This window comes from Lithobates pipiens, unplaced genomic scaffold (assembly GCF_037356315.1).
Source record: "Lithobates pipiens isolate NorthernLeopardFrog02 unplaced genomic scaffold, aLitPip1_a1.2 Scaffold_16, whole genome shotgun sequence".
Lineage (NCBI taxonomy): Eukaryota > Metazoa > Chordata > Amphibia > Anura > Ranidae > Lithobates > Lithobates pipiens.
This window is the reverse complement of record NW_027507748.1, coordinates 79,257,712-79,283,906: the sequence shown is the minus strand read 5'-3', so window position 1 is coordinate 79,283,906 and position 26,195 is coordinate 79,257,712. Positions and strand designations below refer to the sequence as shown.

At 37.9% G+C, this 26,195-nt stretch overlaps 1 protein-coding gene across 1 annotated transcript in view; it reads right to left on the bottom strand.

Moving 5' to 3' along the window:
- Positions 1–26,195, bottom strand: part of TMPRSS15 (transmembrane serine protease 15) — a 619,275-nt gene that overhangs the window by 382,769 nt on the left and 210,311 nt on the right. The window contains exon 7 of the mRNA XM_077480049.1: positions 22,006–22,114. Coding sequence (XP_077336175.1) covers positions 22,006–22,114 — 109 coding nt within the window. The remainder of the gene's footprint in view (positions 1–22,005; positions 22,115–26,195) is intronic.

The following is a 26,195-nucleotide window of genomic DNA, read 5'->3' as shown; positions in this document are numbered from 1 at the left end:
TCAGATCGTTCTCCACCATCTTCTTAAAGACCTTTATATTTTCATCCTGCGTTACCTTAGGATTAAATGTGGAGTTGTTCCTTAATTGTGAGTGTTTATATAGAGTGTTGTCATTCTCCCTTATGTTAGGCTTTGTTGGGCCAAAAAACTTTTTAATATTGAGTTTTCTCACAAATTTTTGAAGATCAATGTAGGTTTCAAATTTGTCCAGACCTCTATCAGGGGCAAATTTCAACCCCATATCCAAAACTCTAAGTTCTTCCTCTGTGAATACGACCTGGCTGAGATTATAAATACCATCTCCTATTGTTCTCTTCTTCTTTTTCTGGAGGCCTCCTCTCTTCCCCCTTGTGCGTTTTCTGTTTGCCAGTCCGATGGTCTGTACGGTTCTGCCCTCCTCTGTTGCCAGGGGCGTTCGTATCCTCCATGATTTCTCCCTGGGTTGTCTTGTCTGGTCCATCTCGGATTCCAACCTCCATTTCTGTAATGGCCTCTTTGTTGGTTTCTTTCCGGATATCGGAAAGGTCTTCCCTCTCTCCGTGGATCGTGATATATATCCGGTATTCTGGGTGGTCTTCGTTCCTGCCCCCTGTGAAAAAAATTCCTGTTATATCCCCTATTTCCATAGGGGGTATATTGGGGGTATTCCCTCAGGGGCGAGTATCTATTGGAATGTCTTGGGATGTTTGGCGTGTAGGGAGTGCGGTTGTCCCAATATCTATTCTGAGTTTGTTCCATAGGATTTCTACCTTCTGGCCTTCTATGAGCTGGTGTGGCAGGGGTATCCAGTCTGATGGTGTTACTTTGTGTCTGTATGCCCCTTTCCCAATGTTGCTCTTCTTCTTGTGTTTCATTTTCTCCTGATTCTTCCATCAGGGAAGTTTCATTCTCTACATCGCTATAGTTGTTATCTGTCTGCCATTTGTAAACCTGTTGGTTCTTATAATCCAATACGTCCCTTTTAAACTTCTTTTGTTTTTTCTGTTGCACTTCTTTGTCGTACTTCTTTATAGTTTCCTGTAATTCCTTTTCCTTGTTTATGTATTCTTCTGTTTCTTTAAATGGTGTTAATTGATCCCTAAGTTGTGTGATCTCCATTTCTATATTTCTTAATTTGTGCTGTCGCCTCACCACTATTTTTTGTAACAATTCGGTTTCACTTTGATTAAAGAACCTATACCAATCGTCCATCAGTTGTTTATCATTAACTGCATCATTTGGAGAAACATCCCAACGTAATCTTCTGGGGGTTATTTTCTCAGTTATGTACATCTCTAGTATGGCCACATCCCACCATACTCTCAATTGTTTTTCTAAGCAGTGTTTCAGGTGTTTGAATAAACTTTCTAAGTCCTGTTTGATAACCACATGTTCCTGATTGAACACCTCCATTAGGTTGACTTTTCTGCTGTTAACATATTTAAAGATGTCCATTGCTGCAACTTAGAGTGGAAACAATATGTTTCACAAAGAATAGCAAAAGATAGATAAGATTGCGCTATGGACAAATTCCACCCGTTCGCCACACAGGCAAGGGGAAAAAAGAATATATATATAATGTAATATAGTGAAATAAAGATAAATTAAAAATAAATTAAAGAATGAACTTAAGGGGTTAAAGCTGCCTGTGCTTGAGACCTGTCCCTAAAACTAGGAATAGGTTAGAAATCTAAAATATAAATTAAGCTTTGGCGCTAAAACCTTTTTGTGCACTGTGAATACTAAAATCATATATAAGTGTAAGATGATCTATTATCTCTGCTGGTGCTCTGGAGAATATTAAAACAAATTGCGGTGGAAACCTCTTAAAACCACTGTATACGTGATATTAAAATGCGTGAAAAAAGAAAAGAGGATGTATGTCTGTTGATTTACACCTCAAAAAATGCACATATGTATTGGAAAAGTGGTGAATCAATCACATAAAAACAATTTAGAATACTACTGTGCTCGATAAACATACATAAACCAATATCTGAAAAATCATATGCAAATATGTTCAAAGTGATAATCAAAAAGCGTTTTGTGAAAGTACCCAGAAAAAATAATAATAATAGTGACAAAAAATCTTATAATGTCCAACGGAAATTTTCAAAGTCGCATCAACTAGTTGCTGGAAAAACGCATGGAACTTTCATCAAATGAGGAAGGTAGAGTAAAGTGACTAGTGCAGAAGGGTTAAATACATTCCTCTCCGGTGCGCCACTCTGTGTTAGGCAAAAGGTATGTATATGTGCTCACCAGACAAAAAACCCTCAATGGGTTAATCGAGCAGCCACAGTATGAGCCACTGTGCAGCTTTCTTTGGGCTCTGCTTCTGCTATGCTGGGGAGATGCTTTACACTTTTCCTTCCACAAGTAGTCCGTTTAGCAATTATGCATGAAGGGAAACAGAAGTACAAACATAGTGCAATACTGTTGTTTGAACGTTTTTTTGTTTATTAAGAAGTCAGGTTACTCACAATATCCAAAGAGACAAAATCGCTTTCAAATTAGCCGCGCCGGCGTTGCTGCATGTATGCCAGTGTAAGGTGCACGTTCTAGGCCACGCCCTACGCGTTTCGTCAGAGCGACGTCTTCTGGAACGGCCATATTGGTGCACCCTCACGTTTATGTAGGGTGCAGTGCTCTTCTGCGCTTGCGCGAGTGTATCAGCGCCATCTTTACTATGGGAATGCCCTATACGAGCCGCTATGTATCTATTACATACTGTGTGCTCGTCTTGTGACAGCACAAACATGGAAAGACTATTTTATTACTGTGGACACAGGATATGTTATGTTCTGTGGTGTGTTCACTTATGTCAATCCAAATGAAAACGTTTCTTTATGCTTATTATTGCGGACTCAGGGCATGACAAATTATTAAGCTATAGAGCACCGCAACCTGCATATCACATTCCGGTATATTATAAAAAACTATTGACAGCTATGCATGACTATAATTAATAAAATATATATAAAAAAATATATATAAAAAAATTATCATAAAAAGATCTTTTTATATAAAATAGAAAAAAATAGAAAAAGTAAAAGACATTTATTTATGTGTACATAAAACTATATTAATAAAAACAATAATTTTTTCTAACCACCCATGACCATTGCCAACCTATCAAAATGCAGGGTTTTTATCTGTATTTTTGAAATGTGGATCATGGTTGTAGTTGCTGAGAAACAAATTGCATCAAATTGTATAATCACTTCCCTGGTATATGAATATACTCCAGGGGGAAAGAAAAATATTAAGATAAAATAAAATAGAGGAAAAGAAGGAAGGGGAAAATAGGTAAATGGAACAAACTGGAAATATGAGTGTATGTGTACATATGTATGCTTTTATGTCTGCACTTCCCTGTAATACAAATCAGGAGGGTAATTACAAGTAAGATAAAAGGAGTATGTTGTGAGGGAGTCTGTTCTTAAAATCATTTTCAAAGACATTTTTAAAAACATTTTCTAAACATTATTTAAAACTATTTTCTACAAACGACAATCAGGGTGAGAACATGTAGTAAAAAGAAGGAACTGACCGTAAGGATAAATGGGAAACGAAGGCCAATATGTGTGTATATATACTGTTCTCATTTGGGAATATGAATGTATAACTTCAGATAGTGTGTATGGGCTCTCTTGTGGGGGCCAGAGCTCTTTAAGTGGGTCTTTATATTATAATGCCACAGTTTATTGGGGGAACATCCTTAGATACTGGTCGAATATTATACTATACTCTTTGAAGGTGTGGATGGTCCTGCCTTGAGTAGGTGATGTATATTTTAGAGTGGGGACTAGACAAGTTTTAAAAATTAGTCAGAAAACAATTTAAATCCAGCTCTACATTCATTCCCTGTGGTTGAAGGGTATCCAAATTGTATATCCATTTGGTTTCGTTTCTGGATATTTTGATGGTTTTGTCCTCACCTCTCCAGTGGGCCCTTATTTTATCAATACCGTAAAACACCATTTGTCCTGGGTCCCGATTATGGTAATCCCTAAAATGTCTGGAAACACTGTGATTGGGGTACCCTTTTTTAATGTTTCTAATGTGTTCTCCTATTCTGGTTTGGAGTTCTCTTGTGGTTCGCCCCACATATTGTCTGGAACAGGGACACTCTATAATGTAGGTGACATGCGTGCTTTTGCATGTAATGAGCTCATTTATTCTAAATTCTTTTTTGTTTGAAGATGACTGGAAGGTAGTTCTCTTCTTTTCAGCTTTTTTGCTGTTTCTACAAGGGAGGCATTTGCCACACCTTCAAAGAGTATAGTATAATATTCGACCAGTATCTAAGGATGTTCCCCCAATAAACTGTGGCATTATAATATAAAGACCCACTTAAAGAGCTCTGGCCCCCACAAGAGAGCCCATACACACTATCTGAAGTTATACATTCATATTCCCAAATGAGAACAGTATATATACACACATATTGGCCTTCGTTTCCCATTTATCCTTACGGTCAGTTCCTTCTTTTTACTACATGTTCTCACCCTGATTGTCGTTTGTAGAAAATAGTTTTAAATAATGTTTAGAAAATGTTTTTAAAAATGTCTTTGAAAATGATTTTAAGAACAGACTCCCTCACAACATACTCCTTTTATCTTACTTGTAATTACCCTCCTGATTTGTATTACAGGGAAGTGCAGACATAAAAGCATACATATGTACACATACACTCATATTTCCAGTTTGTTCCATTTACCTATTTTCCCCTTCCTTCTTTTCCTCTATTTTATTTTATCTTAATATTTTTCTTTCCCCCTGGAGTATATTCATATACCAGGGAAGTGATTATACAATTTGATGCAATTTGTTTCTCAGCAACTACAACCATGATCCACATTTCAAAAATACAGATAAAAACCCTGCATTTTGATAGGTTGGCAATGGTCATGGGTGGTTAGAAAAAATTATTGTTTTTATTAATATAGTTTTATGTACACATAAATAAATGTCTTTTACTTTTTCTATTTTTTTCTATTTTATATAAAAAGATCTTTTTATGATAATTTTTTTATATATATTTTTTTATATATATTTTATTAATTATAGTCATGCATAGCTGTCAATAGTTTTTTATAATATACTGGAATGTGATATGCAGGTTGCGGTGCTCTATAGCTTAATAATTTGTCATGCCCTGAGTCCGCAATAATAAGCATAAAGAAACGTTTTCATTTGGATTGACATAAGTGAACACACCACAGAACATAACATATCCTGTGTCCACAGTAATAAAATAGTCTTTCCATGTTTGTGCTGTCACAAGACGAGCACACAGTATGTAATAGATACATAGCGGCTCGTATAGGGCATTCCCATAGTAAAGATGGCGCTGATACACTCGCGCAAGCGCAGAAGAGCACTGCACCCTACATAAACGTGAGGGTGCACCAATATGGCCGCTCCAGAAGACGTCGCTCTGACGAAACGCGTAGGGCGTGGCCTAGAACGTGCACCTTACACTGGCATACATGCAGCAACGCCGGCGCGGGTAATTTGAAAGCGATTTTGTCTCTTTGGATATTGTGAGTAACCTGACTTCTTAATAAACAAAAAAACGTTCAAACAACAGTATTGCACTATGTTTGTACTTCTGTTTCCCTTCATGCATAATTGCTAAACGGACTACTTGTGGAAGGAAAAGTGTAAAGCATCTCCCCAGCATAGCAGAAGCAGAGCCCAAAGAAAGCTGCACAGTGGCTCATACTGTGGCTGCTCGATTAACCCATTGAGGGTTTTTTGTCTGGTGAGCACATATACATACCTTTTGCCTAACACAGAGTGGCGCACCGGAGAGGAATGTATTTAACCCTTCTGCACTAGTCACTTTACTCTACCTTCCTCATTTGATGAAAGTTCCATGCGTTTTTCCAGCAACTAGTTGATGCGACTTTGAAAATTTCCGTTGGACATTATAAGATTTTTTGTCACTATTATTATTATTTTTTCTGGGTACTTTCACAAAACGCTTTTTGATTATCACTTTGAACATATTTGCATATGATTTTTCAGATATTGGTTTATGTATGTTTATCGAGCACAGTAGTATTCTAAATTGTTTTTATGTGATTGATTCACCACTTTTCCAATACATATGTGCATTTTTTGAGGTGTAAATCAACAGACATACATCCTCTTTTCTTTTTTCACGCATTTTAATATCACGTATACAGTGGTTTTAAGAGGTTTCCACCGCAATTTGTTTTAATATTCTCCAGAGCACCAGCAGAGATAATAGATCATCTTACACTTATATATGATTTTAGTATTCACAGTGCACAAAAAGGTTTTAGCGCCAAAGCTTAATTTATATTTTAGATTTCTAACCTATTCCTAGTTTTAGGGACAGGTCTCAAGCACAGGCAGCTTTAACCCCTTAAGTTCATTCTTTAATTTATTTTTAATTTATCTTTATTTCACTATATTACATTATATATATATATTCTTTTTTCCCCTTGCCTGTGTGGCGAACGGGTGGAATTTGTCCATAGCGCAATCTTATCTATCTTTTGCTATTCTTTGTGAAACATATTGTTTCCACTCTAAGTTGCAGCAATGGACATCTTTAAATATGTTAACAGCAGAAAAGTCGACCTAATGGAGGTGTTCAATCAGGAACATGTGGTTATCAAACAGGACTTAGAAAGTTTATTCAAACACCTGAAACACTGCTTAGAAAAACAATTGAGAGTATGGTGGGATGTGGCCATACTAGAGATGTACATAACTGAGAAAATAACCCCCAGAAGATTACGTTGGGATGTTTCTCCAAATGATGCAGTTAATGATAAACAACTGATGGACGATTGGTATAGGTTCTTTAATCAAAGTGAAACCGAATTGTTACAAAAAATAGTGGTGAGGCGACAGCACAAATTAAGAAATATAGAAATGGAGATCACACAACTTAGGGATCAATTAACACCATTTAAAGAAACAGAAGAATACATAAACAAGGAAAAGGAATTACAGGAAACTATAAAGAAGTACGACAAAGAAGTGCAACAGAAAAAACAAAAGAAGTTTAAAAGGGACGTATTGGATTATAAGAACCAACAGGTTTACAAATGGCAGACAGATAACAACTATAGCGATGTAGAGAATGAAACTTCCCTGATGGAAGAATCAGGAGAAAATGAAACACAAGAAGAAGAGCAACATTGGGAAAGGGGCATACAGACACAAAGTAACACCATCAGACTGGATACCCCTGCCACACCAGCTCATAGAAGGCCAGAAGGTAGAAATCCTATGGAACAAACTCAGAATAGATATTGGGACAACCGCACTCCCTACACGCCAAACATCCCAAGACATTCCAATAGATACTCGCCCCTGAGGGAATACCCCCAATATACCCCCTATGGAAATAGGGGATATAACAGGAATTTTTTTCACAGGGGGCAGGAACGAAGACCACCCAGAATACCGGATATATATCACGATCCACGGAGAGAGGGAAGACCTTTCCGATATCCGGAAAGAAACCAACAAAGAGGCCATTACAGAAATGGAGGTTGGAATCCGAGATGGACCAGACAAGACAACCCAGGGAGAAATCATGGAGGATACGAACGCCCCTGGCAACAGAGGAGGGCAGAACCGTACAGACCATCGGACTGGCAAACAGAAAACGCACAAGGGGGAAGAGAGGAGGCCTCCAGAAAAAGAAGAAGAGAACAATAGGAGATGGTATTTATAATCTCAGCCAGGTCGTATTCACAGAGGAAGAACTTAGAGTTTTGGATATGGGGTTGAAATTTGCCCCTGATAGAGGTCTGGACAAATTTGAAACCTACATTGATCTTCAAAAATTTGTGAGAAAACTCAATATTAAAAAGTTTTTTGGCCCAACAAAGCCTAACATAAGGGAGAATGACAACACTCTATATAAACACTCACAATTAAGGAACAACTCCACATTTAATCCTAAGGTAACGCAGGATGAAAATATAAAGGTCTTTAAGAAGATGGTGGAGAACGATCTGAAGAATTTGGAAGTAAAAAGAACTAAAGGAAAAAATATATGGGAAACCATTAAGCGGATAGAGAAGCAGAAAGGTATAGTCATTCGACCAGCGGACAAAGGGGGGGGTCTGGTAATCTTAAACAAGCAAGACTATGAGAAGGAAATGGAGAAGTTACTAAATATCCCCAACACCTACAAGAAACTGAAGAAAAATCCTAAAGTCGAGTATGAAAAAAATCTAAAGAAATATGTAGCAAAGGGGAAAACCCTCAGTATCTTAAACAAAAAGGAATGCAAATATCTGGTACAGAAGGCACCTAAAACTCCAATCATATATTATGTTCCCAAAATACATAAAAACCAAAACAACCCACCAGGACGACCAATTGTGAGTGGGATCGATTCCTTGTTCTCCAGATTAGGGGCCTATATTGATGGTTTCCTACAACCGTTGGTAATCAAAGGAAAATCTTATTTACGTGACAGCAAACAATTGATAGGAGAATTGAGAAACCTGACTATTGAAGAGAAAGACTTATTGGTCACCATAGACGTGGAATCGTTATATACCAACATAAAACAGGATGATGGGCTCAGTAGTGTCGAGTGGGCATTACAACAGATGTCTGACCTAAAACAAGAGCAAATAAAATACTTAATGGAAGGCCTAAAAATGGCAATGCACCACAATTATTTTTGGTACAAGGGAACATACTATAATCAGATCAAAGGTGTAGCCATGGGGGCTAAATATGCCCCAAGTGTAGCGAATTTATTTCTTAGTAGATGGGAGGAAGAGCAAATCTATGGCGTTCATAGGGAGAACCTCAAACTGTACCGACGGTATATAGATGATATTGTGATAGTATGGGATGGTACAATAGAACAATTACAAGAATTTTTCAGTGAGATCAACAATAATATCTACAATATAAAATTCACCGGTAATTACAACAACAGCAGTGTGGACTATTTAGACCTACAAATATATAAAGAAGGAAACAGGCTGGGCACACGCACTTTTTTCAAACCCACCGACCGCAATGGCTACATCCCCACAAACAGTTGCCATCATGCCAAATGGTTGGGAAACATACCAAAGGGCCAACTGATGCGACTATATAGAAACTGCAGCAGAAATATTGATTATGAACAACAGGCGGAAATAATCATAGAACGATTTAAAAATAAAGGGTATGATGAAAAGGGCCTGCGCAAACTGAAAAACGAAATAAAACAAATGGAACGAAACAAATTGTTGGAAGACAAAAAACGAGACAAGATTAACAATTTACCAATTGCTTTCCTCACAGGATACAATAGACAACATAAGGATGTTGAATCCATCATTAAAAAACACTGGCCCATCCTGAAAGCTGATCACACACTTAAAGATGTCCTACCAAAAAAACCACTGTTTATTTACAGAAGGGCACCCACACTGAGAAATAAACTTGTTAAAAACACCATCGATCCCCCAAAACAAATTAAAGTAGCAGGTAATCTAAAAGGTTTTTTCAGGTGTGGCAAATGCCTCCCTTGTAGAAACAGCAAAAAAGCTGAAAAGAAGAGAACTACCTTCCAGTCATCTTCAAACAAAAAAGAATTTAGAATAAATGAGCTCATTACATGCAAAAGCACGCATGTCACCTACATTATAGAGTGTCCCTGTTCCAGACAATATGTGGGGCGAACCACAAGAGAACTCCAAACCAGAATAGGAGAACACATTAGAAACATTAAAAAAGGGTACCCCAATCACAGTGTTTCCAGACATTTTAGGGATTACCATAATCGGGACCCAGGACAAATGGTGTTTTACGGTATTGATAAAATAAGGGCCCACTGGAGAGGTGAGGACAAAACCATCAAAATATCCAGAAACGAAACCAAATGGATATACAATTTGGATACCCTTCAACCACAGGGAATGAATGTAGAGCTGGATTTAAATTGTTTTCTGACTAATTTTTAAAACTTGTCTAGTCCCCACTCTAAAATATACATCACCTACTCAAGGCAGGACCATCCACACCTTCAAAGAGTATAGTATAATATTCGACCAGTATCTAAGGATGTTCCCCCAATAAACTGTGGCATTATAATATAAAGACCCACTTAAAGAGCTCTGGCCCCCACAAGAGAGCCCATACACACTATCTGAAGTTATACATTCATATTCCCAAATGAGAACAGTATATATACACACATATTGGCCTTAGTTTCCCATTTATCCTTACGGTCAGTTCCTTCTTTTTACTACATGTTCTCACCCTGATTGTCGTTTGTAGAAAATAGTTTTAAATAATGTTTAGAAAATGTTTTTAAAAATGTCTTTGAAAATGATTTTAAGAACAGACTCCCTCACAACATACTCCTTTTATCTTACTTGTAATTACCCTCCTGATTTGTATTACAGGGAAGTGCAGACATAAAAGCATACATATGTACACATACACTCATATTTCCAGTTTGTTCCATTTACCTATTTTCCCCTTCCTTCTTTTCCTCTATTTTATTTTATCTTAATATTTTTCTTTCCCCCTGGAGTATATTCATATACCAGGGAAGTGATTATACAATTTGATGCAATTTGTTTCTCAGCAACTACAACCATGATCCACATTTCAAAAATACAGATAAAAACCCTGCATTTTGATAGGTTGGCAATGGTCATGGGTGGTTAGAAAAAATTATTGTTTTTATTAATATAGTTTTATGTACACATAAATAAATGTCTTTTACTTTTTCTATTTTTTTCTATTTTATATAAAAAGATCTTTTTATGATAATTTTTTTATATATATTTTTTTATATATATTTTATTAATTATAGTCATGCATAGCTGTCAATAGTTTTTTATAATATACCGGAATGTGATATGCAGGTTGCGGTGCTCTATAGCTTAATAATTTGTCATGCCCTGAGTCCGCAATAATAAGCATAAAGAAACGTTTTCATTTGGATTGACATAAGTGAACACACCACAGAACATAACATATCCTGTGTCCACAGTAATAAAATAGTCTTTCCATGTTTGTGCTGTCACAAGACAAGCACACAGTATGTAATAGATACATAGCGGCTCGTATAGGGCATTCCCATAGTAAAGATGGCGCTGATACACTCGCGCAAGCGCAGAAGAGCACTGCACCCTGCATAAACGTGAGGGTGCACCAATATGGCCGCTCCAGAAGACGTCGCTCTGACGAAACGCGTAGGGCGTGGCCTAGAACGTGCACCTTACACTGGCATACATGCAGCAACGCCGGCGCGGCTAATTTGAAAGCGATTTTGTCTCTTTGGATATTGTGAGTAACCTGACTTCTTAATAAACAAAAAAACGTTCAAACAACAGTATTGCACTATGTTTGTACTTCTGTTTCCCTTCATGCATAATTGCTAAACGGACTACTTGTGGAAGGAAAAGTGTAAAGCATCTCCCCAGCATAGCAGAAGCAGAGCCCAAAGAAAGCTGCACAGTGGCTCATACTGTGGCTGCTCGATTAACCCATTGAGGGTTTTTTGTCTGGTGAGCACATATACATACCTTTTGCCTAACACAGAGTGGCGCACCGGAGAGGAATGTATTTAACCCTTCTGCACTAGTCACTTTACTCTACCTTCCTCATTTGATGAAAGTTCCATGCGTTTTTCCAGCAACTAGTTGATACGACTTTGAAAATTTCCGTTGGACATTATAAGATTTTTTGTCACTATTATTATTATTTTTTCTGGGTACTTTCACAAAACGCTTTTTGATTATCACTTTGAACATATTTGCATATGATTTTTCAGATATTGGTTTATGTATGTTTATCGAGCACAGTAGTATTCTAAATTGTTTTTATGTGATTGATTCACCACTTTTCCAATACATATGTGCATTTTTTGAGGTGTAAATCAACAGACATACATCCTCTTTTCTTTTTTCACGCATTTTAATATCACGTATACAGTGGTTTTAAGAGGTTTCCACCGCAATCTGTTTTAATATTCTCCAGAGCACCAGCAGAGATAATAGATCATCTTACACTTATATATGATTTTAGTATTCACAGTGCACAAAAAGGTTTTAGCGCCAAAGCTTAATTTATATTTTAGATTTCTAACCTATTCCTAGTTTTAGGGACAGGTCTCAAGCACAGGCAGCTTTAACCCCTTAAGTTCATTCTTTAATTTATTTTTAATTTATCTTTATTTCACTATATTACATTATATATATATTCTTTTTTCCCCTTGCCTGTGTGGCGAACGGGTGGAATTTGTCCATAGCGCAATCGTATCTATCTTTTGCTAAACAAAAAATCGGGTTGAGACTAAGATGAACGAAAGAGTTGAATTAAGTCTCCCAAAAGGAATCACTGAGGTGGCAAAAAAAAGAAAAAAAGAAAAAAAAATAGGAAGTGGGCACTATTCTCAGAATTTTTAAATACTAACAGAACTAGACAAGGATTTCTCTAAAAATTACTGGGCTTTAATTACCACCTTACCTTTAATTACCACCCAGTGGTAAAGTAGGGGGCCGGATTTGAGATTTCATCAGATGTTATATGCAGAATGTAGTTTATTTACTGGAGTGCACTTGTGGCCTCCAGTATATTGGCAGAACTATGTGCAATTTAGAAATCTGAATAGGAGAGCATGTCACAAGGAAAGGGTTCTTGGGCCATAGAATATCCAGGATATGCCTAAGTACATCATAAAGACCCTACAGGACTTAAAATCATGGGGATTGAAAAGTTCATCCACCACTCGAGAGGGAGTTCAAGAGAAATATCTAAAATGGAAACCAAACTGATTTATCAGATGAAAACTTTTAATCCCCTCAGTTTAAATATGGATTGGGATATCAACTTTCATTAACATTAGTTGATATGGATCCCTGTTTGTAAAAGAGGAATTTATTCCCTTTCAACTGGTCTTGATTTTTTCTATTTAGGGTTTTTAAACATTTTTTTTGTAAATAAATAAATAAATAAATAAATATTTTTTTGTGCATATACTGCATATTGTTTATTTTTTATTATTTTTTTTTTCACTTAAGCACAATCCTTATTAATAAGGAATATTTGAACAATCCTGGGTCTCCATAACCACTTTAAAATAGTTTTTGTGGACTTTTTATTTTTCTGTATTTGCACAAGAGGTGTAATTGGAATTTTTAATCAATAGCTGCTGCTCTTCAATGGTGTCACCACAGAAGTTTGCCGTTTTAAATACCATTATCATATTTTATAAAAAAATTTAATTAGCATACAAATAATTTACTTAGGGTACCAATATAGACCTTTTTAGTAAGAGGATTTTGTAATTTGTTACTTACATTTGTGAATAGCAATAGAAAGTAACTTCCTCTACCATCTGCTTTGCATTGTTAGATTGTGTTACTGAATCCCCTAAAGGCGTCACATCTGATGAAACGCATAGGGAGGTACTTACGTTCTGAGATCATCGCAAATATTTGGATTGCAGTGCGGATGTATATTTATTATACACTTTTGTGAGCATGTTTTTTTTTTTAAATGGGTCTTGAATAGGTCTTGATACCACTGTTTGGAGCCATTGCAAAGATTATTAATCTGCATCAAAAAATCCCTACCTTTGATTAAGGGGCCTTAGCTTCTGGTAAGTGACACACTGAGCCTGATTTGTGATGGATCACATTATTTTCGCATGGTGAGAGAGGGTTAGTAGCACAGGCATTCTGGATGTGATTTTGCACTATTCGCACAAATTCTTTGTGAGTATATTATTGTTCAAAATAAGAATTTAATCTAATTGCGGTATGATACTATATACGATTTCTACCTTTTCCTGCAACAAATATCTCAACTTTGAGTTTCTGAAGCAAAATGGAAATAGAGGATCCTGCTGGGATACATACTGTATACATACCTCACCCTTTGATGAAGGGCAAGCTTTTATGACCTCATGATGGTAAGAGGTCTTATGGTGGGGTAAGCAGTAGGTACGTTTTGGACAAGTCATACTTTGATAGAAACACTGATTGTAGTGATTGTACAATCATTTAAGATGTTGTTTTTTTATTGTTTTTTTATTTTATTTTATCATGAAGTGACAATGCTATACAATTTGATATATAATATGTAAGGGTTTACAACTACAACTACTTTAATAAAAACCTATTTGAAGATCCAGTGATACAGGCAGTGAAAATCAATTTGCCTGTCACCAGAAAAGACCAGAGAGTCCTAGTAGGTGGGACCAAGCACAAATTTACCAGGAATAAAAAGGCCATTTCCAAAACGCTTTAGCTGCATATATCTTTTTAGATCTACTGTTGATTTGTGCAGACAGGTTTCAACAAACATGACTTTGGATTTCTATTTTTTGTAAAATATATTTTTAAGCAGAATGCCAGTCAAAGCTTTTATCTTGATGAAACATGGGGAAGGGTTAGCACTTTTGGCTAGGTTTTATTAATGCCTATTTACAGGAGGTATAGTTTTTTCCTTCACTTGTTTTATCTGTACAGAACTAAGATAGATTGCAAGAATGCTTTTTATGCGTGAAAGGATTTTGTCAGTATTTTGCAATACAGCAAAATTTGGGGCAAAATTACAGAGACATTTTTTTTTAATCTAGGCTTTTTTCCCCTCTGTTTTCACCTGGGGAGCTGGTCAGTAACACATCTCCTGTATTAGAGTACCGTAGTGGAGTGGATGTAGATATAAAAACTATTTGAAGCCAAACTGCAGCTTTTACTGCAGTTGCATAAACAACTATAACAACAGTTTTTGTTTTTTTTTGGAGGGGATAAAGATTTTACATAAATAAATAGAAGCCAATCATTATAACTACCCCTGTCAGCATTAAATGGTTTGTCTTAACCCTCTAATTTATATTTTTGCAGGAGAAAAAAAAACCTATTTACTGGTTAGACCAGTGGGTTAAAATAAAAGAAACCCTAAAAAATAAAGCAAATTCAACCATCACATTTAAGAATTGGCAAGCTGCAAAATTATACATGTTTTAGGTTTAATACTGCTTTAAATCTAAATAACCTTTCCATTCCCCTACTGCCATGCAGCACACGACACAGCAAGCCTGATGACCTGAGTTTTCTCTTCTGCAGTCAAGCCAAACAGCTATGTCAATTTACTGATATCTGAAGGCCCCAAGTATTGACCCTCCTCTTTCCAATCTTAGTTCTGCTTTAACCAGTTGCTGACCAGCCGCCGCAGTTATATTGTGGCAAGTTGGCTCGGCTGTGTGAATTTACGTACTAGTACGTCGGTTCGTGCACTGGCCACCCGCCATCACGGGAAAGAAAACCATAACGGGGATCTGTAAACAAACAGATCCCCGTTCTGTCAATCTGTCAACGTAAACAAACAGATCCCCGTTTTGAAAGGGGAGGAGAGAGAGAGATCCGCTGTTCCTAGTGACCAGGAACAGCAATCTCTCTCTTCTCCCAGGCAATCCCATCCCCCATACAGTTCTAAACACCTCCCAGGAAACACAGTTAACCCCTTGATCACACCCTAGTGTTAACCCCTTCCTGCTCAGTGCCATTTATAGAGTGCCATTTATAGAGTGATCCATGCTTTTTTAAAGCACTGATCACTGTATTGGTGTCACTGGTCCCCAGAAAGTGTCACTTAGGGTCAGATTTGTTCCCTGCAATGTCACAGTCCTGCTAAAAATCACAGATCGCTGCAATTACCAGTAAAAAAAATGTAAAAAGTCACTAAATCTTTCCCCTATTTTGTAGACTCTATAACTTTTTCGCAAACCAATCAACATACACTTATTGCATTTTTTTAACCAAATTATTGACCTAAACTGATTAATAAATGTGTTTTTTTATATTTTTGGATATGCATTATAGCAGAACTTTTTGTTTATAGTGCAAAAAAGTAAAAACTGCAGAGGTGATCAAATACCACCAAAAGAAAGATGTATTTGTGGGGAAAAAAATCTATTTTGTTTGGGTACAACATTGCACGACTGCACAATTGTCAGTTAAAATGATGCAGTGCTGTATAACAAAAAATGGCCTGGTCAGGAAGGGGGTAAAACCTTCTGGGGCTGAAGTGGTTAAAATTAATTATAGGATGTAGAAATAAAGTTAATTTCAGATGCCTACACCAGCTGCATATATACAGCAAAATGCATTTTATTATTTTTTGCAATAAGTACATAACTGTATTTGCCGATGCTTTTAATATCTCTTGAGCTTTAACAAGATAGTGTTTTATATGTTTTAGTTATTTCATTTGTTCTGTTACATTAAAACGGGGTTCCATCTAATTTTGAGAGGTGGTCTTAAATGAAAGACCACCTCTCCACCCCTCGTTTTTGGATATTTAAAAAACAACTTTTACTTTCTAACTTACCTTTTTTGGAAGTACTAAGAGTACTTCCGATCCAGCCAAACTACAGCCGAGGAAGTCACATCATCTTCTGCGGCGAGCCCTCTGTTGCCTTCTGGGACATGTGTGTGTCCCAGAAGACAGACTTGCCATTCACAAAGTGCCACAGGGCTGGCGCTTGCGCAGTTGCAAACTGGCAGCGAAGCCGCAAGGCTCCACTGCCGGTTTTCCTTAGCTGGAATGGGGGTACCTGCACCCAATCCGATGGAGGGAATGGCCCCCGGGGCCATTTGGTCTGGAACACCGCTTTAACTGGTTCCTGACCGACTCCTGCAAATATACGTCGGCAGAATGGCATGGCTGGGCAAAGTAACATACCCGTACATTACTTTGAATTGCCCACTGTGCGCGCACATGCGTGCGCCTGCCGAGAGCTCCATGACCGTGGTCGCGGGTCCCGTGGACTCGATCGATGCGGGGTTACCCGAGATCGTGTCACGGAGCTCAAGAACGGGGAGATGCCGATGTAAACAGCATCTCCCCGTTCTGCCTAGTGACAGCACACTGATCGTCTGCTCCCTGTCATCGGGAGCAGTGATCAGTGTCCACGTCATACACAGCCCATCCCCCAGAGAGTTAGAAACACGCCCCTAACACTTAACCACTACACTGCTACCTAGTGGTTAACCCCTTCACTGTCAGTGACATTTTTACAGTAATCAATGCAATTTCATAGCATTGATCGCTGTATTAATGCTAATGGTCCCAAAAATGTGTCAAGATTGTCCGATGTGTCCGCCAAAATGTCGCGGTCAAGATTAAAAAAAAAAAAATCGTTGATTGCCACCATTACTAGTAAAAAAAAAAATTATTAATAAAAATGCCATACAAACTATCCCTTATTTTGTGGACGCTATAACTTTTGTGCAAACCAATCAATAAATGCTTATTACGTTTTTCTTTACCAAAAATATGTAAGAATACGTATCAGCCTAAGTTGAGGGAAAAAAAATTGTTTTTTTTATATATTTTTAGGGGATATTTATTATAGCAAAATGTAAAAAATAATGCGTTTTTTTTTCAAAATTGTTGCTCTTTTTTGTTTATAGCGCAAAAAATAAAAAAAATGCAGAGGTGATCAAATACCACCAAAAGAAAGCTCTATTTGTGGGAAAAAAAGGACGCCAATTTTGTTTGGGAGCCACGTGGTGACACAGTGCCAAATCACAAAAAACGCTCTAGTCAGGAAGGGGGTAAAATCTTCAGGGGCTGAAGTGGTTAACCGCTTAAGGACTGCCTCCTGCACATTTACGTTGGCAGAATGGCACATCAACATACAGGTACATTGCTCTTTAAGTGCTCAGCCGTGGGTCATGCATGCGCCGCCACCATCGCGCTCGTGACCCGGTCCTGAGCTCCGTGACTGTGGCCATGGGACCCGCGGACCTGATTGCCACTGGTGTCCCGCGATCGGGTCAGAGAGCTGAAGAACGGGGAGAGGTAAGTGTAAACAAACCTCTCCTCATGCTTCCTAGTGTGGCTGTCACTGATCGTCTGTTCCCTGTACTAGGGAAAGACGATCAGTGACATCATATGCATGCCAAACCACGCCCCCAACAGTAAAAAAAAACACACATCCAACTTAACACCTCCCCTCCCCCTAGTGGTTAACCCGTTCACTGCCAGTGTCATTTACACAGGAATCAGTGCATTTAAATAGCTCCGATTGCTGTATAAATGACAATGGTCCCAAAATGTGTCAACAATGTCTGATGTGTCTGCCATAATGTAGCAGTCACAATAAAAATCGCTGATCTCCGCCATTACTAGTAAAAAATATATATATTAATAAAAATGCTATAAAACTATCCCCTATTTTGTAAACGCTATAACTTTTGCGCAAACCAATCAATAATCGCTAATTGCAATTTTTATCAAAAATATGTAGAAGAATACATATTGGGCTAAACTGAGGAAAAAAAATGTTTTTTTATATATTGGCGATATACATTATAGCAAAAGGTAAAAAAATAATGTGTTTTTTTCAAAATTGTCGCTCTATTTTTGTTTATAGCACAAAAAATAAAAACTGCAGAGGTGATCAAATACCACCAAAAGAAATCTCTATTTGTAGGAAAAAAAGGGCGCCAGTTTTGTTTGGGAGCCACGTCGCGCGACTGCGCAATTGTCAGTTAAAGCGACACAGTACCGAATCGCAAAAAGGGGCTTGGTCCTTTGGCTTCAAATTGGTCCAGGGTTTAAGTGGTTAAGTAAACCACTCACATAATTTTTGCATGCAGACCTCTAAAAAAAACTGCCAAAATAACACTAGGTATGTGGATATAAATAATATCTATATAATATTAAAACACAATAATGTCAGTTTTTACACCTAACACAGCTTTTATCTTTTTTACAACATAAAAATTAAAGTATTTGAGAAATGAAGATTGGCATTTTATAAAAAGCTTGCAATTTGGAATTACTGGGTTAGATAGAAGCAGCTGTTAGAGCCTCTTCAGTGTTATTGTGTTACTGTATTATGTTATGCTATACTAGATCACCTACTTATTTACACTGTGTGACATACTCGCTGGGAGCACTGAACAAAGCGCTGTACAAAACTACATAAAACTTGTTACCGACGTGTATAGGAATTATAATTTACAAATGGATGTTTTACAAGTATTTCATTGAATGGTGGATAATTTAAATTAAGCTGAAGATTATTACAATCTTAGAAGTTGTATTGAAGAAAATGTGTCATACAGCATAATATACACTTTACTAAATTGTATTCAAAAGTCAAATTCGTTCTCAATGTTTTAGGATAAAAAAAGTTGACCAACCAAATATGTTAGGATTGAAGAATAAGGCCAACTTGCTGTGTACATATACTATTAAAAATATGTCTGGATGTCTTCTAAGAAAGTGGGTTTCCCTACTAGTTCCCACCGCTAACTTATGCTGGTGGATGGGATGTTACTCACATGAGGGTGTATAAAACACAAAAATCACCTATGGAGCAGACAACTGCTGAGTGAGGTGAAGAACATCTTCCCCCAAAAGTAAGATTTGCCATATTAGTGAGACACATAGATATGGAAGATTTTCCTATTTGGTATACATTGCTTACATTAGTTGACTTGGTCCAAATCATTTGGTGGAGGGGGGATTATGGTGTGGGGTTGTTTCTCAGGGGTCTGGCTTGGCCCCTTAGTTCCAGTGAAGGGAACTTATAAGGCGTCAGCATACCAAGACATTTTGGACAATTTCATGCTCTCAACTTTGTAGGAACAGTTTGTAGATGAACCCTTCCTGTTCCAACATGACTGTGCACCAGTGTACAAGGCAAGGTCCATAAAGACATGGATGGGTGAGTTTGGGGTGGAGGAACTTGACTGGTCTGCACAGAGTCCTGACCTCAACCCGATAAAAATCCTTTGGAATAAATTAGAGCAGAGACTGTGAGCCAGGCCTTCTAGTCCAACAGCAGTGCCTGACCTCACAAATGTGCTTCTGGAAGAATGGGCAAACAATCTCATAGGCACACTCCTAAACTTTGTGGACAGCCTTCCCAGAAGAGCTGAAGCTGTTAGAGCTGCAAAGGGTGGGCTGACTCAATTTTGAACCCTATGCACTAAGACTTGGATGCCATTAAAGTTCATGTGTGTGTAAAGGCAGGAGTCCCAATACTTTTGACAACATAGAGTATATGTAAATATATACTGTAGCATATAGGGAATGATGGTGAGAACCTTCGTTGTGTGAATATTTTCAACTTTCATGAATAAAAAAAATGAAACAGTAAAGTTAGCCCAATGTTTTTGTATACCGTGAAAGAGGATATTACACTGAGCAAATAGATACCAAACATGTCATGCTTTGAAATTGAGAACAGTCGTGGAGTGGTGACAAACTATGGTACCTAAGAATCTCCATAGGCATCGCTTTAAAAAAGAAACAGTTACCAGGTTAGAGTTACGGAGGAGTTCTTTTGCTAGAATTATTGCTCTCACTTTGATGATCGTGGTGATACCTCACATGTGTGATTTTAACATTGTTTACATATGCGGGCACGACTTATGTATGCATTTTCTTAGCTGTGTGAGCACGCAGAGATGGGGGTGCTTTACATTTTTTTTCTAATTTATTTATTTCTTTTTTACATTGTCCCTTAAAAAAAAAAATCTGATCACTTTTATTGTTGTCACAAGGAATGTAAACATCCCTTGTGACAGTAATAGGGGGTGACAGGTAGTCTTTATGGAGGGATTGGGGGTCTAAAAGACACCCAATCCCTCCTTTGCACTTAAAAGTATTCAGGTCGCCAAAAAAACAGTGATTTCTAATACTGTTTTTTTTTTTTCAAATCCGCGCCATTGGCAGCCAAGTAAACCGTAAGTGACGTTCTGACGTCATTTCCATATTTTTACATAGGAGACTCGATCAAAGCCATTTCTGGCTTCATTCCAGTCTCAGCCTAGCAAGCAGATGCGCCGGTTCAAGGATTGGGTCTCCGCGTGGGACGGGAGGCATGGGAAGAATGGCAGAAGGCTGTCCTTTCCTGCTCCTTTAAGATAACAGCCGAGCAGCTTTTAGCTTTAGTTGTTATCACTAAAAAGCCAACCACTGGCTCTAAAAAAATTATACCGGGGTGGTTCCTACAGATGCAGGCATCTCCCTGGTTTAACCCCTTCAAGCCATGAATGCAAATTTGCGTACATCGCAAAAATAAACCTTGCGTCCAGCAAATAAAACATCTCCCATTTACAAGGCTACCAGTTAACAATGTGCCTTCCCTAAGAACTGAGGAAAAAAAGGACAGCCTTGGCACTCTCATTGGTCCACAGGTGTGTTAAAGTGGTTGTAAAATCAGACGTTTTTTTTTTATTTATGCATTAAGATAAAAATCCTTCTATTTGCAGCAGCCCCCCTCAGCCCCCCTAATAGGTCCCTCTAGCTTCAGCGATGTTGTAGGAATGTCTTGGGCATCCTCCCTCCTCATTGGCTGAGACAGCAGCATGGCACCATTGGCTCCGTTGCTGTCAATCAAGTCAAGTCAGTGAGCCAATGAGAACAGAAAGGGGGCAGAGCCAGGACACAGCTCCTTGTCTGAATGGACACCGGGAGCTGTGAGTTGGCTCGAGTGCCCTCATAGAAAACTGCTTGCTGTGGGGACACCCAACAGGAGGGAGGGGCCAAGAGAGCCGAAGAGAGACCTGAGAAGAGGAGGATCCGGGCTGCTCTGTGCAAATCCACTGCACAGAGGAGGTAAGTATAACATGTTTGTTATTTTTAATTAAAAAACAAAACAAAAAAAACAAGACTTTAGAATCACTTTAAATTTCCTATAAAAAAATCAATTGTTGGCTTCAATTATAGACAAGCTTCCTGAAGAAAGTACTGGAAATCTATTGGCCAAGAACAGACTCACCAGAAGACTTTCTGTAAAGAAAATGTGTGGCACCCAACGACCCAACAGCAAAGATGTCAATTGATTGAGGACAGAAGAGTATTGTTGGGAAAAGGAGGACTTGCCTTTTAAGGATAAGTGTTGTAAAACAAATTTTAGCAATTTAACATTTTGAGCATTTTCTGCTAGCTACTAAATGAAATTGCTTCAAGTGTTTAACACAAATACAAAAATGATCAAATAAGTAGCAATCAGTTTAAAAATCAAATTGCACGTACCTTATTATCCAGCGACAAAATAGATTTGGTTTGTAATTGTCTGGATAATTTTGAGAATGAAATGCCCCTTCATCTTGAGTTAGCAGAAACTGACCATCACAGCGTGAGGCTGGGAATAAAATAGAAAAATTTCTTACTTATCTTCAACATAAAAACATACTATTTATCAAATTTTCCTGGAATTTTTTTTAACTCAGTCATACAAAAAGTCTACAGTGTAATATTTTAGTTGTACAGAGAGGATGCATATATTCTGTATATGGTTTTGTATGTCTCAGGTGTTTTATGAAGCAGGAGACTTTTTTTTCGTTTACATTTCTTTATTGAGAAAAGCAATAAGGTGATGTACAGTAACTCAAAAAAAATATATAATTGGCAATTGACATCAACATTCAAGGAAGGGATTACAGACATGGGCGTATACCAACATGTGTAGTACTGACCCCTTGTATGCCCCCAATGAAGAGAACATAAAAAAAGAGGAAGGAGTAGGCGGGGGGGGGGGTAAGAGGGGAAAAAGGAAAAAGATAGATGAAGAGCAGGCTAGTGCCCAGTAGTATGGTAAGCCTAACGGTAGTCAAATCCATGAGGCTCAGTTTCTTCCGGGGATGAGCCACCATAGTTGGTACCTGGTAGTTTAGTCAAGGACTAGGCAGAGCTCTATGATCTGATAGCCAGAATTGCCAGTGGTGAAAGAATTTATCAAGTGTCAGCTGTGCCTTTGCAAACAGAAACTCCATTGTTAGATGGTCGTTAAGGATATCAATGGTGTTATGAAGAGTAGGTGCACAGGCCTGTTTCCAAAGCTGGCAATAAATAACCGAGTAGCAATGAGTATGTGTTTAATGATGGGGTGAAATTTTGAGGGCCAATTCGAAAAGGCCTAGTCCGAAGAGAGCCAATTGTGGGGTTAACTAAATAGGTAAGTAAGCAACATCTTGAATAAGTGTGGAGATGCCCATCCAGAAAGCAACAATAGACGGACATGTCCACCAAATATGGTAAATATGCCCATCCATGTCACAATTTCTCCAACATTTGCTGGAATGAGTCAGGAATATTCAAACTAATCTCACAGGGGTGTCGTACCACCTATACAGTAATTTTCATTGAGGTTTCCCAGTGAGAAATGTTTTTAGAGTACATGGTCGATGAACGAAGGGCTCAATACCAGATGGGGGAGGAATCAGGATTTGTAACTTGGATTCCCAGTTGGTTATAGTTGGAGTGTGTTCCTCCATATTTGGTTTTGTTTGTAGGCCATAAAGATAGGATATGCCAGACATTTTGTTGCTGGTTGGGGAGTATGTATTTAAACATAGGCTAGCTATAATAAGTTATATCTGAGATCTCAGTGTGATGATTGGGTGAATAAACGGGTATTTTGTAATCCTAGGAGAGAAAAAGCCCTATCAATACTGGAATTTATCTAGAATTTCAATTTTCTCTGTTGTCTCTATTTGTCTCTATTTATAGGATTTTATACCTTAGCTGAAAAAAACCTAAACCAATAGCTACAAAAAAGAGGGGTGATGTATAAAAATGTGAAGAAAGGTAAGTTCATAATGTCTATTTATAATAGATTGAAGATATGTAAATTGTAGGTATGTAGGTAAGTAGATTTGAAGGCAATTTATCTGCATGTGCAAATAGGGCTAAAACTAGGGCTCATTAGGCTAATTTGCCTTCTGAATGAAGGTCTTTTTATTATGGGCAGTAGTAATGTACCACATGATGGGCACTAGATGGCACTGCGGAGCATAGTAAATACATAGGTCTTTGTAATAAGAGATGCAGTACTGTATCAATTTGAGAGAACACTAGAGGGAAATAGCAAATACATACTGGATGAATGGCTATGATATATTTTTTTATATATATAAATAGCTCCCATATTGTACCTATGTTTACTTCAAAACACATTTTAAAAACTGTGCTTTTGCTTCATATGCATAGATGTTTGAAGTGAAGTGGAATAGTTTAATTTATAGGTTTGTAAGCCAGTACATGAGATAAGGATTAGACTTCCATTACTGGAGCCTTGATGTATGTGACTTTTGGCAGCCAAAAACGCACCATTGCATTATCAGTTCTGTGATTTGGTGCAGCAGAAACAGGCAAGGCAAAGACATCTGTTGGTAATTCTGGAGCAGGGAAAAATTAAGTGTACAATGATCTGTGACTGTGGAGGAGGTTAGGTTAAGAATGGATTCAAATTGAATAAGTCCAAATATGGTAGACAATTTCCACAAAATGAAAAAAAAATATCCACAGCTGGCCAGAAGTTAAATGAATAAAAACATTGTGTCACCTACATAACATGGTTCTAAAGGCTCAAGGTTCTCCTCAGTGAAGCAGCCCCCCCCCAGCCCGCCTAGTACTCACCTGAGCCCCATCTCGATCCAGCAATGTGCACGAGAGCCTCGTCTCTCCGGGGTATCTCCCTCCTCATTGGCTGAGACACAATGGGCACCATTGGCTTCTACTGCTGTCAAAGTCAGTGAGCCAATGAGGAGAGAGGAGAGAGAGTGCAGGCTGAGCCGCATCTCTGTGTGTGAATGGACACGCAGAGCGGGGCTCGGGAGCAAGCTTGCTTGCCCTCCCCCCATTGCGAGCTGCTTGCTCTGGGTGCACACGGCAAGAGGGAGGGGCCAAGAGCGCTGGCAAGGGACCTGAGAAGAGGATGATCATGGTTGCTCTGTGCAAAAACCACTGTACAGAGCAGGTGACTACGACATGTTTGTTATTTCTTTTTTTTTAAAAGAAAGACTTTAGAAGTTAGGTTTTTATGTTCATTTCTGAAACCACAACTTTTTCTGTTTGCTTTATATTAATTACATTATTCACTACAGTTTATTTATAATGGAAATTGTATAGCAGAATAATGATCCTTTAGCATCTGCACGGTTTGTTTGTTAGCATACTGATCTCACTGGGGATATATATTTGTTTTGTTGTTGTTGTTTTTTTTTTGCGTAACCCATATGGTTGTGTCTGTGAAAGAAGAATAGTGTAATTCAGACTTTCAATTTACTGAAGGTTTTTCTTACCTGCTTTCTATCAATTTTTCTTCTTGACTGTACATGCTTTAATACCCATGTCTATCTTTTAGAAATGTATGACAACCGAAGGCACATCAGACACTCCATTGCACTAAAATCAGCTTGTAATGTTTTAACCATGTACTTACACATTTTCATTTTTAATAAAGAATTGTTATTTTTATATAAGCAGACTTTTAGGTTCATAGCTAATGTGTGTGTGTGTGTGTGTGTGTGTGTGTGTGTGTGTGTGTGTGTGTGTGTGTGTGTGTGTGTGTGTGTGTGTATTTGGACATTTTCATACTTTTGGCTCTGTATGCCACCAGGATAAAATTAAAATGAAACAATCCAAATTAATTTGAAGTGCAGAGTTTTATCTTTAATTCAAGGGGTTGAACATAAATATCAAGTACAAACTTTAGGAATTGCAATCATTTTTAAACACAGCACCCCCCCTCCTCCCATTTTCAGGAGCAAAAAAGTAATTGGAAAATCCCGTCATTCTGGTACAGATTAATCTTTGTTTCATCCATCCAAAGAATGCTTTTCCAGAACTGATCTGGCTTTTTTAGATTTTTTTTTTGGTAAAGTCTAATCTGGCTTTTCTATTCTTGAGGCTTATGAATGGTTTGCACCTTGTGGTGAACCCTCTGTATTTGCTCTTGTGAAGTCTTCTATTGATTGTAGACTTTGACAATGATACGCCCACCTCCTGGACAGTGTCCTTCATTTATCTGGATGTTGTAAATGGGTTTTTCTTTACCATAGAGAGGATCTTGCGATCCTTTTTTTTCTATGTTGCTGAGCTCACCAGTGCATTCTTCTTTCCTCAGAATGTACCAAACTATTGGTTTGGCCACTCCTAATGTTGCTGCTATTTTTCTGATGGATTTGTTTAGTTTTTGAAGCCTTACAGTGGCCTGTTTCACTTGCATGGACAGATCCTTTGAACGTATGAAGTAGGTTCACAGCAATAGATTCCAAATGCGAATACCACACTTAGAATCAACTCCAGATCATTTACCTGTTTAATTGATGAAGAAATACAAATGGAGTAGCCCACATCTGACCATGAAACCGCTTTTGATTCAATTACTTTTGGTCCCTTGAAAAAGGGGGGGTGGCTATTCTCAAGAGCTGTAATTCCTA